Source organism: Bufo gargarizans, chromosome 3 (assembly GCF_014858855.1).
Source record: "Bufo gargarizans isolate SCDJY-AF-19 chromosome 3, ASM1485885v1, whole genome shotgun sequence".
Classification (NCBI taxonomy): Eukaryota; Metazoa; Chordata; class Amphibia; order Anura; family Bufonidae; genus Bufo; species Bufo gargarizans.
In genome coordinates this window covers 551,708,483-551,726,656 of record NC_058082.1, presented here as the reverse complement: position 1 = coordinate 551,726,656, position 18,174 = coordinate 551,708,483, and the positions used below count along the sequence as shown (strand labels likewise).

Sequence of the window (18,174 nt, the reverse complement as noted above, 5' to 3'; positions counted from 1 at the left end):
GAGAGAAGAGTAGACGACCTAGTACTGAGGAACCCCAACATCAAGAGGAAGAGAAGAAGAGCCAGCGAATGAGAGAGGGGCCTGAGAGATGGGCCAAGAGAACCAAGAGAGAGCAGTGTCCTTAAGGCAAATTGAGTGGAGCATGGTGAGGGGGAGTTTATGGTCTATAGCAGTGGTGCCCAACCATTTTTCGTCTGAGGGCCGCACTAGACTTGGTATAAATTTTGCGGGCCGGAACCAGGTAGCTTTGCCAGAAAGAAATGCAAATGCTGTGAGGGGGCACATGTGAGCATTACTACTGTGAGGAGGGCACATATCTGGGCATAACTACTGTGAGGGGGCATGTGCGAGCATTAGATCTGTGAAGAGGGCACATATCTTGGCATTATTGCTGTGAGGGGGCACATATCTGGGCATAACTACTGTGAGGGGGCACAAATGAGCATTACTACTGTGAAGAGGGCACATATCTTGGCATTATTACTGTGAGGGGGCACAAATGAGCATTACTACTGTGAAGAGGGCGCATATCTTGGCATTATTACTGTGAGGGGGCATGTGATGTATACATGTGTGTAATGTATGTAGTGCAGTATATGATGATCACACACTGCACTACATACATTACACACATGTATACATCACATACTGCGCTGTCACCTTCTTCTGCAGGTCTACCTTGATGTCTGGTCTTTAGGCTTCAGTCAGATCCTCCACCGCCATGCTTGCGCCGTGTGCCCGACACCACCAGGAGCTGGCCCCTCCTCCTTTCATCTCCCGCCGGCTTCTCCTACAGCAGGGCGCTCTATCGCTCCAGTGCCCACCCAATCTTACCAATCAGGGGCGTAGCTAGAAATGACTGGGCCCCATAGCAAAAAAATGTATGGGGGGCCCCCCCGGATCTCCCACCCCCACATACCTATCAGACCTCCCACCCCAACATCCCCACACCTCTCCCTAGATCCCCCTCAGTGTCATCCACAGATCCCCCTCAGTGTCATCCACAGATCCCCCTCAGTGTCATCCACAGATCCCCCTCAGTGTCATCCACAGATCCCCCTCAGTGTCATCCACAGATCCCCCTCAGTGTCATCCACAGATCCCCCTCAGTGTCATCCACAGATCCCCCTCAGTGTCATCCACAGATCCACCCCCTCTCCCTCAGTGTCATCCACAGATCCACCCCCCCTCCCTCAGCTGACATCCTCTCATCTATCCATTCCGCCCCCACACCCGGCAGTCCTGTCGGTAGAGAGCCGCATACTTGTGGACTCAGATCTCTTCCGCAAAGGGGCCATAGAGCCGGCACCGGCATCCCCTGGTGAGATAATCAGCAACATTTTCTTGGTGGCGAAAAAAGGGGGCCAGCTACGGCCCGTCATCAATTTACGCGCTCTCAACGCGTTCGTCAGGTACCGCCATTTCAAGATGGAGGGCATCCATCTCCTTCGGGACCTACTTCAAGTGGGCGATTGGATGGTCAAGTTGGACCTGAAGGACGCTTATCTTACCGTCCCTGTCGAGGACGCGTCCAGGAACCTTCTATGTTTCTCTTGGAAGGACAGAATTTGGCGCTTTACATGCCTCCCTTTCGGCCTCTCTTCAGCTCCGTGGCGCTTCACCAAGCTGATGCGCCCTGCTATGGCCTGGCTACGCAGTCGGGGAGTTCGCCTCATCGTCTATCTGGACGACATCCTGATCATGGCACAGGATCATGCGGTGTTACTGAATCACCTTCGCTGGACTTTGGATCTCCTGTTGGATCTGGGTTTCCTCCTCAATCAGGAAAAGTCCTGTCTCACCCCGGCTCGCGAGATGGAGTTCCTGGGGTTTCTGGTGGATTCCACGGCAGGGACTCTCAGCCTACCACCGACCAAGGTTCGGTCCATACGGAAGGAATTGTGCAGAGCCAAGTCGTCCTCCCAGATCCCGTTGCGTCAACTAGCCAGGATCATAGGCCTTCTAGCGTCATCTATCCAGGCGGTCTTCCCAGCCCCACTACATTACTGGGCCCTCCAGCGACTGAAGATTTCCCACCTACGGACGGGGGCTTCCTATGCGGATTGGATTTCCCTGGACGAGGAAACCAAGGAGGAGCTATCCTGGTGGATCCACAATTTACATGCTTGGAACGGCAAGGCTATTTTCGGTCATCGTCCGGACTTCGTGGTGGATTCGGATGCCAGCCTGTCGGGCTGGGGAGCTCATTGCGAGGGGATCTCTACCGGGGGCGGATGGTCAGCGGACGAAGCGGGATTCCATATCAATGCGCTGGAACTGCTGGCAGGTTCGTTCGCAATCAAGAGTTTCACGAGAGACACGGCCAGGGCCTGCATTCAACTTCGCATGGACAACGTGTCGGCAGTGCGTTACATCAACGGCATGGGCGGAACCCGTTCCACCATCCTATCTCGGTTGGCGAAGGATTTCTGGGACTACTGTCTGGACAAGGAGTTGATTGTCTTGGCGGAATATCTTCCAGGCGTCCAGAACATTCGAGCGGATTGGAGCTCTCGATATCTCTCCGACTCCAGCGACTGGCAGTTGGATCCAGCGGTGTTCCGTTCCTTAACATCTCTTTGGGGACCTTGCTGTATCGACCTGTTTGCCTCCCGCCTGAACACGCAGCTGCCACGTTTCTACAGTTGGCGCCCGGACCCGGAGGCCGAAGCGGTGGACGCGTTCCTACGGGATTGGTCAAGGGGCCTGCTTTACGCATTTCCCCCCTTCCAGCTGATTCCCAGGACCCTGATTCACGTACGCCGTCACGCAGCGGATCTGGTTCTTCTGGTCCCGTTTTGGAATTCCCAGTCGTGGTTTCCTCACCTTCTGGAGATGATGATAGAGACCCCATACCTGCTTCCGACATCTCAGACTCTCCTCCGAGGGCCGAATCACCAACTACATCCTCTTCTCCTGGACGGATCCCTGCGCCTGTTGGCGTGTCGAATTTCAGGGGACCCTGGGAGGTCCCGGGAGTTTCGGGAACAGCTAGAGTCCTTTTGGAGAGCGCTTGGGCCCCAGGTACCAGAAGATCTTACAGATCTGCCTGGGGATCTTGGGATCGCTGGTGCGTGGCTAGGGACTTGGATCCCGTTTCGGCACCTGTGACGGAGATCTTGCATTTCCTGTCTTCTCTTTTCGACCAGGGCAAGGCCTATCGCACGATCAGCCTTTTCAGGTCGGCCATTTCTGCCTCCCATCAGGGATTTGATGGCACTCCTGCGGGGCAACATCCTTTGGTATGCCGTCTCTTGCGTGGCTCTCGGATGTCTCGGCCTCCTAGGCCTAGATTTTCAGCTACTTGGGACGTGTCTTGTGTCCTTTCTTTTTTATCTTCTTGGCCTCGGAATACTGACCTTTCCTTAAGGCAACTGTCGGCGAAGCTGGTCACTCTTTTCTGCCTAATCTCCTGCAAGCGGGTGTCCGACGTCCGGGCTTTGGATTATGATGCCCGCTCGTATACTCCGGAGGGGGTCTCCTTTGACATCTCTAGGAGGACCAAGACTCACATACGCTCAGTCGCTTATCCCGCTTTCCCGGCCTCACCTTCTCTCTGTCCGGTGGAATGCCTCAAAGAGTATGAGGCTCGCACTTCCCTTCATCGTTCACAGAAGTTTTCTCATCTTTTCCTCTCTACCATTCGTCCTTTTGCCCCGGTGACCACTCCCACGCTGGCTAGGTGGATGAAGTGGGTCATGGAATTGGCGGGCGTGGACACTTCCATTTTTTCGGCGCATTCCGCTAGGGGGGCATCTGCTACCTCTTTGGCGGTGTCCGGCGCCAGGTTGGAGGATATTTTGAAATTGGCGGACTGGTCCAGAGTATCCACGTTCAGAGAATTTTATTTTCGACCAGGTCCTCACGTTTTCTCATCAATCATTGAGAATTTATCTTAACTTTGAACTTGCAATACGAGCCTCCGGGTCTTGTAATAAAATCAGGTGATTTTCCTATTTCATGACGTAAAGTCATGATTTTATTAAAGACACGGAGGCGAGTATTGCCCACCCTGAGTTCCCTCCCTATATGTATGTTTATTATTCTGAATGATGTTTATTCTACAGATATTATTGATTTGTTGTCATACGCATGTTGATCTTAACTCTATGAGTTTTTTCCTGAGTAGGTTTATCGTAACCAGTTGATTTTGGATACCATGTCCCAATTTTGTTACTATTATTTTCTGTTTTTCACCTTTTCAGGTTGAGACCGGCCTGGTGTGCGGTATCTATTGGTCTACGTCGTCGGCAGTTTGGTTCCAGCCGATCGGTTGATGTGGACAGGACGAGGAGCATCCTTCGGTGCTGTTTCCGGCTCTTCCCGTTTCGCTTCCGGATGGAAGGCAGTTGTTGTTCCATGATGTTCTGGGACTCTTGGTTTTCCGGTTCTGTTGGATGTTCGGACTTGAGTTTCAAAGAAAGAGGAGGATTTGCAGGCGGAGTGGCCTGTTATACTAGGACTATGGGGAGGGGCTGTTCAAATGTTCAATATTTTCTTTTTATCTTTGCTGCTATTGGTCAGAGTAAAGAAGGAGAATAGCAATACTCGCCTCCGTGTCTTTAATAAAATCATGACTTTACGTCATGAAATAGGAAAATCACCTGATTATACAGCCACCACTAGAGGGAGCTCACTACATACAGATTATACAGCCACCACTAGAGGGAGCTCACTACATACAGATTATACAGCCACCACTAAAGAGGGCTAACTATATACATATTATACAGTCACCACTAGAGGGAGCTCACTACATGCAGATCATACAGCCACCACTAGAGGGAGCTCACTACATACAGATTATACAGCCACCACTAGAGGGAGCTCACTACATACAGATTATACAGCCACCACTAGAGGGAGCTCACTACATGCAGATCATACAGCCACCACTAGAGGGAGCTCACTACATACAGATTATACAGCCACCACTAGAGGGAGCTCACTACATACAGATTATACAGCCACCACTAGAGGGAGCTCACTACATACAGATTATACAGCCACCACTAGAGGGAGCTCACTACATACAGATTATACAGCCACCACTAGAGGGAGCTCACTACATACAGATCATACAGTCACCACTAGAGGGAGCTCACTACATACAGGTTATACAGCCACCACTAGAGGGAGCTGACTACATACAGATTATACAGCCACCACTAGAGGGAGCTCACTACATACAGATTATACAGCCACCACTAGAGGGAGCTCACTACATACAGATTAAACAGCCACCACTAGAGGGAGCTCACTACATACAGATTATACAGCCACTACTAGAGGGGGCTCACTACATACAGATTATACAGCCACCACTAGAGGGAGCTCACTACATACAGATTATACAGCCACCACTAGAGGGAGCTCACTACATACAGATCATACAGTCACCACTAGAGGGAGCTCACTACATACAGGTTATACAGCCACCACTAGAGGGAGCTGACTACATACAGATTATACAGCTACCACTAGAGGGAGCTCACTACATACAGATTATACAGCCACCACTAGAGGGGGCTCACTACATACAGATTATACAGCCACCACTAGAGGGAGCTCACTACATACAGGTTATACAGTCACCACTAGAGGGAGCTCACTACATACAGATTATACAGCCGCCACTAGGGGGAGCGCACTACATACAGATTATACAGCCACCACTAGAGGGGGCTCACTAGATACAGATTATACAGCCACCACTAGAGGGGGCTCACTAGATACAGATTATACAGCCACCACTAGAGGGAGCTCACTACATACAGATTTTATTACAAGACCCGGAGGCTCCTATTGCTATTCTCCTTCTTTACTCTGACCAATAGCAGCAAAGAACAAATAAAAATATTGAAACATGTGATCAGCCCCTCCCCATAGTCCCCCTATAACAGGCCACACCGCCTGCAAAACCTCCTCTTTCTTTGCTGCTGACCGCAGAGATAAGTAGTGCTTTGTTACTGTTTTTGTCATTATGACTTACTGATGATTTTATATTCGTTGGGAAATTTGTCTTGACTTATTTTTTTCCCCTTGGGGGGCTATTTGGGGGTGCATATAGGTATTTTCATACTGTGCCTGTTAAATTTATCCTTTTCCCCCGGTCTTATTGGTCTCTTTTGGGGTTTCTCCTATTAGTGGTTCGGATCCCAGGACGGACATCTTGTTCTCCCTCTGGTTCTCCCTCACTGTGCCCTCTTCTGTTCCCCCCTCTTAATCGGGCGGCTCTTTTTCCCGCCGCCGCTTACCTCTGTACGGCCGCGGCTGCGCTCTCTTTCTTCCCGGCAAGCGCGCCCGAGATCTCGCGAGATCTCGGGCACTTCCGCTTCCGCTGTGTGCGTCTTCTCGGCCTGGAGCTCGGCTGCCTCGGTCCGTCCCTGGGTGTCCGGTTAGGTTTCTTCTCTTGCAGCGATCCCCTGTTACTGGCCTGGGGCAAATCCCCATCACCAGTTCCTTCTCCCCAGACGCTCCTGTGGCTGTTGCTTGTTCTATTGAGCGGCCATTGTTAGCGTTTTTGCTGTGTGTTTGAGACTGGGGTTTTAACCCTGTGTCTTCCCTCATACAATAACTTGCTAGATCGCCTATTGTATTATAATAAAGCAGTACCATTATAAGTACACACTTGCACAGGTCATCATGCCTAAGAATGTGCATACTGGCCAGGGCCCTGCAGCAGAGGACGTCCCTCTGGTGGATTTAACCCCTTCGGGGCAGGATGGCCATATCCCGATCCCTGGGGATCAGACCATTGATTTCCAAGCGTCGCTGTCCAGCGCCATAGCTGCGGTTATGGGTTCAATGACTTCGGTCATTTCCCAGACTATTGCTCAGGCCCTTGCTGCCCATCCGGCTACCTCTCAGACCCCGCAGCCCGGGTTTCAGACGTCCGGGCTTTGGACTGGGATGCACGCTCGTACACCCCGGAGGGGGTCTACTTTGACATCTCGAGGAGGACTAAGACCCACATACGCTCGGTCGCTTATCCTGCTTTCCCGGCTTCACCTTCACTTTGCCCAGTGGCCTGCCTCAGGGAGTATGAGGCTCGCACTTCTCCGCATCGGTCCCGTGAGTTCCCGCATCTTTTCCTTTCGACCATTCGTCCCTTTGCCCTGGTGTCCACTCCCACGCTGGCTAGGTGGATGAAGTGGATCATGGAGCTGGCGGGCGTGGATACTTCTGTTTTTTCGGCGCATTCTGTTAGGGGGGAGTCTGCTACCTCTTTGGCGGTTTCTGGCGCCAGACTGGAGGACATTTTGAAACTGGCGGACTGGTCCAGAGTGTCCACGTTCAGGGAATTTTACTTCCGTCCAGGTCCTCACGTTTTTTCGTCAATTATTGAGAATTTATCTTGACTTTGAACTTGCAATAGGAGCCTCCGGGTCTTGTAATAAAATCAGGTGATTTTCCTATTTAATGACGTGAAGTCATGATTTTATTAAAGACACGGAGGCGAGTATTGCCCACCCCATGTTTTCCCTCCCTATGTGGGTTTTAAAATTGGAATGATTTTGATTGTGTGTCATTTGCATATGGCTTAACTCTATGAGTTTGTTCCTGAGTAGGTTTGTCGCAACCAATTGTTTGTGAATACAATGCACCAATTTGCTTCTATCATGGCTCTGTTTTCGCCTTCTTTCAGGTTGAGATCGGCCTATTAAGTGGTGTCCGTTGGTCTACGTCCTGGTTCGGAGGGTCGGCAGTTTGGTTCCAGCCGGTCGTGTGATGTGGACAGCTTCAGGAGATTCTTCAGCGTTGTTCCTGGTGTTCCTGTTCGCTTCCGGATGGATGGCGCTTTTGTTCCCAGGCTGTTCCGGTTCCTGGTTGGCGGTTCGGTTGGACTGTTCGGTTTGGATTTACAAAGAAAGAGGAGGTTTTGCAGGCGACATGGCCTGTTATAGGGGGACTATGGGGAGGGGCTGATCACATGTTTCAATATTTTTATTTGTTCTTTGCTGCTATTGGTCAGAGTAAAGAAGGAGAATAGCAATACTCGCCTCCGTGTCTTTAATAAAATCATGACTTTACGTCATGAAATAGGAAAATCATCTGATTATACAGCCACCACTAGAGGGAGCTCACTACATACAGATTATAAAGTCACCACTAGAGGGAGCTCACTACATACAGATTATACAGCCACCACTAGAGGGAGCTCACTACATACAGATTATAAAGTCACCACTAGAGGGAGCTCACTACATACAGATTATACAGTCACCACTAGAGGGAGCTCTCTACATACAGATTATACAGCCACCACTAGAGGGAGCTCACTGCATACAGGTTATACAGCCACCACTAGAGGGAGCTCACTACATACAGATTATACAGCCACCACTAGATGGAGCTCACTACATACAGATTATACAGTCACCACTAGATGGAGCTCAGTACATACAGATTATACAGCCACCACTAGGGGGAGCTCACTACATTCAGATTATACAGCCACCACTAGAGGGAGCTCACTACATACAGATTATACAACTAGTACCACCACTAGGGGGAGCTCACTACATTCAGATTATACAGCCACCACTAGAGGGAGCTCACTACATACAGATTATACAACTAGTACCACCACTAGAGGGAGCTCACTACATACAGATTATACAGCCACCACTAGTGGGAGCTCACTACATACAGATTATACAGCCACCACTAGAGGGAGATCACTACATACAGATTTTACAGTCACCACTAGAGGGAGCTCACTACATACAGATTATACAGCCACCACTAGAGGGAGCTCACTACATACAGATTATACAGCCACCACTAGTGGGAGCTCACTACATACAGATTATACAGCCACCACTAGAGGGAGATCACTACATACAGATTTTACAGTCACCACTAGAGGGAGCTCACTACATACAGATTATACAGCCACCACTAGAGGGAGCTCACTACATACAGATTTTACAGTCACCACTAGAGGGAGCTCACTACATACAGATTATACAGCCACCACTAGAGGGAGCTCACTACATACAGATTATACAGCCACCACTAGAGGGAGCTCACTACATACAGATCATACAACTAGTACCACCACTAGGGGGAGCTCACTACATACAGATTATACAGCCACCACTAGAGAGAGCTCACTACATACAGGTTATACAGCCACCACTAGAGGGAGCTCACTACATACAGATTATACAGCCATCACTAGAGGGAGCTCCTTACATACAGATTATACAACTAGTACCACCACTAGAGGGAGCTCACTACATACAGGTTATACAGCCACATCTGTCCATTTGCCCCGAAGCTCCTTTATTTCCCCGTTTATGAAGAATATCACAGTATCAGCCCCTGCAGGGGGCATGGGGGGTGTATAGCCTACAACTACCCCTGTGATGTCCGCTGGGGATGCAGATCAGCTTACTGCAGGGTCAAATTTATAGTAGGGAGTGGCTTATGTTGATGACTGCTGGGAGTTGTAGTTCCTCGATGTTGGTCATGTTTGCATTGTAGAGAGCAGCTGCCAGTGTGGCGCCCCCTGCGCACGCCCCTTGGTTGCAGTGCACTATACTCAGGTGCTGAGGTTAGTGACAGCAGGCGGTGACTCATGAGGCCGCCTGTCACCGCAGGTCCATGTCCTGTCAGTGTAAGACAGAGCGAGGAGGAGAGCGGCCCCCACCCTGATGTCTCCCCGAGCACCGCACACAGGTAATAAATGGGTTAATATCCAGGGGATTATGAAGGGTCCTGTACATGGCAGATATAGGGGTATGGCTAGGGCGGTTCAGGAGATGAGGGGTCAGTATCAGATGTGGCGGTGGAGGATCCATTATATCACATCTTCCCCCAATTTCTCCAGGACACACGGGACTTTCTTACAATTATTTTCAGAACCTGTGTACAAATAATTTAGGGAAAATAGTCAGAAACTTCCAAAAAATTCATTTTATTCCAATTTTCCATGTTAATTTCTTTCTATAAATAATGACCCCTCTGACGTCCCCGTGTACAGCGATGTCGTGTGCGCACGCGGTGTACGGTATGATGTCACTATACCGCAGAGTACTGGAATTGGGTGGGGGGAATGATGCAGGGGCAGAAACTGGTGGAACGGACAGGAAATAGTGGTCGGGGGCAGTTATCATACGTCCGGGGTAACTTTCATTCTACGCACTTGTGTCATGCAGGGTTTGGTGATTGTCAGAGGGGCAGCTGCTCATCTCATCTATTACCCTGACAATGTACACGAGGCGGGTGGGAAGGGGTTAAGAATAGAAGCCTTGACACCAGTAGGGTCAATGACCTGTTAAAGGGGCTTATGTGAACGAAGTGAACTTACCGAATATAAAGGTTTCTAATAGATTTTGTGTTTCAGTTCTTAACTATTGTCTATATCTCTGCTTGCTGTCAGTGAATGTGAACACACAGGGTTCTGCTCTCAGGTGAGGGGTTGTTACAGTTGTATCCATTCCGGACAATGCCCTGTGAGCTAAACCCATCAGCAGCCGCTACACAGATCCCTCAGCTGTTTGTTACAATGTATCAGTCTGGAGTCCAGGATGTTTATATCACAGACTGATACAATTGTATCCACTTCTGTGATGAGAGCAGGACTGGCTGTGTGCGAGGCTACTGTCTCTATGGAAACAAGAGGGCTCTCATTCACTGACAGTAAACAGAGATCTTAAAAGCAGTTGTAACCAGAGATGAGCGAATTTCATATTTTAAAATACGTTCACGCTTCGCTTGGTGATAAAAGCAGAATTGCGTTATGGATTCTGTTACCATGGACCATAACACTATTCTAAAACGGAATGCCTCCCCTGATCCCGAGTCCTCCCCTGCATAACAGAAACGGGACGGATCCGTTTTGCAGCCCATAGACTTCTATTACATAGACTTCTGACACAATAGAAAACGGATCCGTCCCCCATTGACTTTCAGTGGAGTTCATGACGGATCCGTCTTGGCTGTGTTAAAGAGAATACACCCGGATCCATTCATAACGGACGCAGACTGTTGTATTATCAGAAACTGAAGTGTTTTTCCTGAACCCTGCCGGATCCAGCAAAAACGCTAGTGTGAAAGTAGCCTAATGAGAGAGGTAGTGATGTGTGAGGAGCAGGAGAAGCAAAGTCCAGTATGTAGCTGCCCTTTTAGCCCCTTGGCCCTGGCCAGGCTGAGGGGGTGCGGAGAACATCCTTACAGCTACCGAGCACAGACCAGAGTAAACTGTGGAGATAGCAGCAGCATTAGCTTATGGACTCCACAGCCCCAGTGACCGGGAGAAGCCGAAAAGCACCTGGACACAGCCGGACGACCAGGCGCAAGGTTGTCCATTTCCACCTGCCTCTATGGACATTGTGGACCAGTGCAAACAATGGAGCAGAGGATTCATGCCTGCCGTCAGGGAGACCGCCCTGTGGGTTGCTAATTACCAGTAAGAAGTTATTATATCCAGTATCTGGCGGCTAGAATGTGGACATAGTGAGGACGGTTAGAAAGGAGGAACTCTTTCAGACCAGTCAAGGGAAAATCTCAATGCACCTATTGTCAAGCCTGTTAATCGGATTGCAGCTATACCAGTCGTGTATGCATCATATGGGTTGTCACCCTTGCCATGTAAATGTACTGCACTAACTACCTAAAGACAATTAATCAAGTAAAAGTTCCGTTGTTTACAACCATTGACTCATAATCCTTTCTACCACCTTCCTTTACACCTAACGGTGCTGGCGTCACGAACACCAGGGACCCTGCCTCCAAGGCACCTTAAATCCAGACCACCAAGGGCACCTCAACCAACGTCTGGTGGGAGTCGCTGGACAACAGAGTGCGCCCCGAAGGAACAAGTGCTGTCCTTCCATTCACTGCACGCTGGCCCGAAGAGCGCTACAGAACTGTGAGAAAAACTACTACTACCCCCATCGGCCTAGCATAGCTCACATATTGCCCCTGCGACCCGGTCGCTGCACCTTTTTGTCATCACTGTCACTGTGAATAGATTTCATCGGTTTGGTTATGGACATTATTTTTTTTTGCCCAGAAACTAAGGTAAGATGGTGGAGATACTTGAGTGTCTCGAATTGGGTGTTTGCCCGGAGGACCTTCCAGGAGCTCTGAAGAGATGCAATCTGACAAGTGAGAGGAGATGCACCTTAAAAACACGTGTGGACATGTTTGTGAACATGGTACCAGAAGAACTGAAACGCGTTCCACCTTATGGGCTTAAACACAACCGTCCTAGATCTGATCTGCTTAGAAGACCGGAGGGGATCTCTGTGGAAGCAGATAATCTGTTAGGAAGCAATGATGTAAAGACTCTTTACTCTTCAATCCCATATAAATGGGCAATAAAAATGGGAGATGGTGCCCTGTACCATGCCCACTGCAGGTCTGTATTACCATTGCTTCGACACATTCCATCCTGGCATTATTTTACTTTTTGATGGCAGGATCTACCTCCAGCTCAGGGGCACCGCCATGGGTACCCTGCACATGCCTACCTGTGCTAATTGTCTCCTGAGCCGTTAGGAGGATACAATGGTCTTTACTGAAGATGGAGGCCGGTGGCTGATATGATCTCGCTGTGGGCACGGTACGTAGATGACAGTTTGGTCATCTGGAGAGTCACTGAGACAGAATTTGTGGAGTCATCGATTGATACCTGCATACCGGGAATTTAGAGACCCCAATTTATAAGAATGCCCATCGCAAACAATACACTATTTGGTTGGCAGAGGATTCGTCAGGATACCCAGGGGCCAGTGTCTGGGATGGTGGGGGAACTGCTCCAACACTATGAGTTTGTGGCAGGGGTCCAGGAGCTTTTCATGTAGGTCGGTCTGGTCTGTTGGTTCCTGAACAGACACTGGAGCAGCAGAGCGCAACCATTGGTAATAAGCACCTATAAAGGGGTATCTTAGGATGGATAAGGATGTAGTGTCTGAGCAGCCCCAAATCCCATACAGAGGAGCGAGGGGTCTGAGGGATCGGTGTGTCCACGACCATTTCTCCTCTTCTTAGGTATGGTGGGGGAGGGGGGAGCTGTCAGGATTGTGGTTTTGCTGAAAAGGAACATTTTTTTACTCTCATGCGGTGGAGGAAGACGATGATATATAATTTCCTGTTAACTATTAAAATACAAGACCAAAGGAAGTTACCTTCACATCCCCTCCACATCAGTCATGAAAAGGAAGCGCAGAAAGGCCCCCAAATAATACCGCATACAATGCTGAGATAATAGCCGCATACATCCCCCTAAAGTATAGTATCGCCAAATGATACCCCTTAAAAATCCTTCATTAATAGCGCCTTGTACTGTCATGTCGCACGGCCAAACAGTCCCATAGTCATCATACATTACACCGCCATTACATGCTGATATAGTAGTGCAGCTAGAGGACATATTACGGCTCCTTCGATGCTCATGTAGTGCTGTTATATCATATGGACTGAGAAAGGGACTGTTCTGCTCTTGTGTACACAGGTGTCCTCACCATCCTGACAGTACTATCACTCTCATCAGGAAAAGTCTATGTGCGGAGAGGTTCAGACATCAGTGACTGTGATATGAAATGTCTTCAGAAAGATGGTGTCCTGAAGCTGCACAGAGAATGTGAGGACGAAAAACAGATTCTGGTCTCTCTGTATTGTCATCGCCTTATTCTCGAGAATCAGTTTGAGTCCCGACTCCACCTGGACACAAACAGCGGCTGCTGGACCCTGAAGGACGCCGGGAAGGAGGACTCCTGTGTGTATAATGTCATATTGTACAGGAGTCAAGAAAGAGTCCTGCACTCTACAGACGTCACAGTCCTAGGTAAGAGCTCATTACACGGGCAGCAGAGCTAGCACTCTACACCCAGCACCTAGATGCATGACTGATGGTGACTGATTCCCCTGATCCCTCCAGATCCCGTTCTCATCACCAGCATAACCAGTAACTCCAGCCGGCTGGGTGAGGACATTGCTGTGAGCGTCCACTTCTCTGGAGAGGAGACGGCTGTGACCTGGGAGGTGGACGGGAGGCGTCTCCTCAACAGATACCATCTGATAGACGACAACAGGACGCTGATCATCCATAGAGCCCAGAAAGACGATGCCGGACGGAGACTCGGGGTCCGGATCACAAACCCCGTCAGTAATGAAACCTGGGAGTACGAGCTGCATATTACAGGTAAGAGGAGTATTACTGGGGTATTATACACCCCTCACACCTCCTATACCCTGTGTACTGGAGATTACAGGTAAGAGGAGTATTACTGGGGTATTATACACTCCTCGCATCTTCTATACCCCGTGTACTGGAGCTTACAAGTAAAAGGGGTGTTCCTGGGGTATTATACACACCACACTCCTGGGGTACTATACACTCACCACACCTGCTATACACTGTGTACTGGAGATTACAGGTAAGAAGGGCATTACTGGGGTATTATACACTCCTCACACCTTCTATATACCCTGTTCTGGAGATTACAGATAAATGGGGTATTGATGGGGTATTATATACTCCTCACACCTTCTATATAACGAGTACTGGAGATAACAGGTGTAGGGATCGTCTCTTATTCGGGGGTCATTCTCACAGAATTATCTTCATCACCACGGGGATTAAGGTCCAAACAGTGCAATTTATTTGACTCTTCATACACAGCATAGCATAAAACAACAGCCTGCCCGTCTGGGCTCTACCTAAACATAATAAACACCGTATCCCTAACTCGGCTATACGATAGCGTTCCCACATGGAACCAGGTGCTGCTTACCCCAGACATACAGTGCACCAGCCCTCAGGCTGTAACAAGTGCAGTACCTTTGGAGGGTGGTCTAGCAGTCCTCCCGACTCTGACCTTTCAACGCTTGTTCCCGGGCGTCGCTGAGTCCCCCAAAGTCCCGGCTATTGCATAGCCTCGTGGCCCCTCAGCCTTGCCTAGTTGAGACCACACTGACAGAGCCTCACCAGGCCTCTGTCTGCACACTCTCCAGAGGCAGACCCACCCAATTCCAGAAACCAGATTAAATGGAATCCCTGGACGTGAGCATGCCCTAAGTCCTTGACTGGAGCATGGGGAACAGGCACCCACCCAGCACATTGCCTGTTCCCAGTAAAATCCCGCCCCGGACTGGCTGGAACCAGCTATTCTAACTATATTGGTGTCCACCAACTATTTTAGTGGACACCTGAACTAGGGCTTTTACTCCACCAAGGCCGGGTCCCTTGGTGACGCGCTCCCGGTGCACACAACACCCCTTTTATCATGCTTCCCCGGGACTTTACTGCACACCTCAATGGTCACATTGCTACATCTCCCCCCCCCCCCTCTGTTCAAACCTGGGGGGGTGAACACATGTACCAACCGGATGCTCGTGATAGGGCATCCGCATTATACTGCCATCTTCCGGCTCAACATTCCCCCTGGAAGAGATGGCCAGCGTCGCAGGCTTCCCTTTATTTTGCCAGACCCAGGCCATCAGAGATTAGTTTTTTTTACAAACACTGCCTTCCTACCTAGACTACAGTGTCTAAGGGCCTCCACCGTCTCCTCTTCGCTGGAGAACTTAGCTTTCTGGCTTTCTTCTATTCCAGATTTCTTCTTAGGCCCACAACCTTTAACTTCCGCAACCTTTACAGCCGCGTTTTCCACGGGGAGCTCCGGCTGGTCAGTTTTAAACCACCCTTCAAGCGCTCTAATGTCACCTGGTGTTCCCACTCACTTTGTTTCTTTATTCTACCACCAGATAGCACTTCTCTTTTTTCTTTAGTCCCCACAGGGGTTACCTCAGGTTTGGCTTCAGTTTCAGAGTCTTCTACTTCTTCAGTGGCTCTCCCCACTTCGGCAGACCCCTCTTCAGCCTTATTCTTGGTCTCTGGAACATCTGAGGATTTCTCCCACTCCAACTCATCGGCCTTAGCTTCTTCAGCCTTTGAGTCTCCTTTGGAGTCTTCATTCACTTTGTTAGCTTTCTCATCCTTCTCAGACACAGCATCATATACTTCCAATCTGAACCCCTCCTCCTCTTTCTCATCAAGGTTGGAGGTACTAGGGACACTGGGGTCTTTACTAGACTCGTCGTCTTCTGGTATTTTCTCCATAGGCTCACCCAGGATATTGTTCTCCTTTCGGGCAGGATTCAGGAGAGCCAGTCCATCGTAGTAGACAGGATCCTCATACTGGTCGTCCGTCTCCCTGCATTTCTTCCCCAGCAGACTGCTGGCTTTCTGGAGGGCATTGACAGCAGAGGAAATGTCTTTTATGACCAGGTCCTGACCACACACTGCCATGAGTCTCTTGTCTTCTGCATCCACATCAGCCCCATCAACTGGTTCAGCAGATACATCTTCCATCTTCTTCTCTGCCTTGGCCGGCACCACCATCTCCAGTCCCATTCTTAACAGGCTCTGGCTTAGACTTCTTGACGTCTTTCAAAGGACTCTCCTCTTCAGGTTTCTCATTTTCCACCTGTTGCTCGAGAGCATGCTTAGATTTCTCCAAGTGATAGACGTTCTACCCGACGTCATCTTTTGAGCTCATGAGATTTTCCATCTCTGCTCTGAGTTGCCTGTTCAGTCTCTCAAATTAATCTCGCTCCTCAAGCGCTTTTTCAAGGGCTCTGGTCAAAGAGAGGGCTTTGGTCTCCTTCTCCCGGGCATCAGCCTCCGCTCGGTCACGTTCTTCGGCATATCGAGCAGATATGAATTTCTCTTCAACCTGGAGCTGGTCAAACTTCTTCTGTTTCTTCAATCTAGACACAGTTTGTCTCTGGTGGTCCAGGTCCACCATCCGATCACACAACTCTTGATCAAGTTGAGCCATCCTTGCTACCAAATGTCTTTTCTCCTCCAAGAGAGCAGATTTTCCAGAGGCGCTGTTTAAGACCTCATCAGCCAGCTCATCCCTTTTCTGCTCTGCAGGACGCCTGGATCGCTCAGAAGCTGCAAGTTCCTCTTGAAGTTGGAGAATTTCCGCTTCTATTTGTGACTCTAGATCCTTCAGTTCATTCATCTCTTTCTGATTCTCTGCGAGAACCGCTAGTCCCTTCTCTAATGTATCTAGGGACTGTGTGAAGCGAGGGAAAACATCTTCAAGTTTGAAGCTGTACTGACCTGTCAGCTCATCTACCCCTGCCTGGGTATGGGTATCAGACACTAGGCTGCCGTCTTCCCACTCAGCTCTCGTCCCGTCAGGTATAACTGTCATCTGGTCGCTATTAGTGACCGCCTTAGTTTCGCAGGGTCTTGACATGGCAGCCTCCCTCTCTGAGTTGCTATCGGTCACAGCACATATGTCACATATACTGCTGATGTCATTATTAACACTGACCTCTAGGGGCACCAATGAGCTAATCTCCACCTGGGACATTTTATTAATCGTAGAAACCTGTGGAGACTGCACATCCACCTTGGGCTCGTGGGGTACACCCCTCAGCATTGCCACAGATTCCTGCACATTCACTAGAGTGGGTTCACTAAACTCTGTGCTCTCAACACCTCTAAACACTTCTGCATCTTTTATAATTTTCCCCGCAGGGGGCGCTATTCCCCTGACGACACCCTGCAGCGGAAAAGGCATGTCATTATTATCACATATTTCACATGACTTCATATTTTCATTATGCATTTCGGCAAACATGGTACCATCACTTTGCACCTTCTCTGCTCCACTGTTTCTAATGGTCCCTTCCTTTAAAGGGCTAGGTACCAGTCCTGTGGGAGTTACGTGACCGACCACAGAAGTGTTTCTACCCCACAAATCACAGAACAACCTTCTCTCATGTACGGGCGAATTTACGGCAGCAAGTCCATCAGTCCCAGCTGTCACTATAGCCTGACACTCAGTGAGGACTACCTGGCGGTCCTCATTACCCGCATGTCTGTCCAGCATATTTATCACTTTATTTATCTCAGGTTTCCATATTGTGCTACCTCTTACCCGGGCCATCATCTCCGCCCCATGCCTAGCCTTGGTCACGGGCATGGGCAACACAACAACCTTCTCCGCTGCAAAGTCCTGTGAAGGAACAACCACAACCGGCTTACCTGCCTGTCCAGACCCTGCGTTTTCTCTAATGTCACCCACTTCCGAGACAGTTCCTTGCCTCAGTGATTTATCCCTCACCGTCCCAGCAGGTATCCCCTGCCGCCGGCTCACTGTGACTGGGTCTGTCACATAATTAATAACAGGGACGATC

At 49.5% G+C, this 18,174-nt stretch overlaps 1 protein-coding gene across 2 annotated transcripts in view; it reads left to right on the top strand.

Moving 5' to 3' along the window:
• The first annotated feature begins 9,593 nt into the window (after nucleotides 1-9,593).
• The window catches only part of LOC122930624, a 47,413-nt gene continuing 38,832 nt past the window's right edge, over nucleotides 9,594-18,174 (top strand). Inside the window, exons 1-3 of one of the 2 annotated variants that reach the window (XM_044284131.1) lie at nucleotides 9,594-9,687; nucleotides 13,469-13,801; nucleotides 13,895-14,158. In XM_044284131.1, coding sequence (XP_044140066.1) covers nucleotides 9,663-9,687; nucleotides 13,469-13,801; nucleotides 13,895-14,158 — 622 coding nt within the window. In that variant the 5' untranslated portion in view covers nucleotides 9,594-9,662. The remainder of the gene's footprint in view (nucleotides 9,688-13,468; nucleotides 13,802-13,894; nucleotides 14,159-18,174) is intronic. The other variant, XM_044284132.1, reaches the window with a different exon arrangement.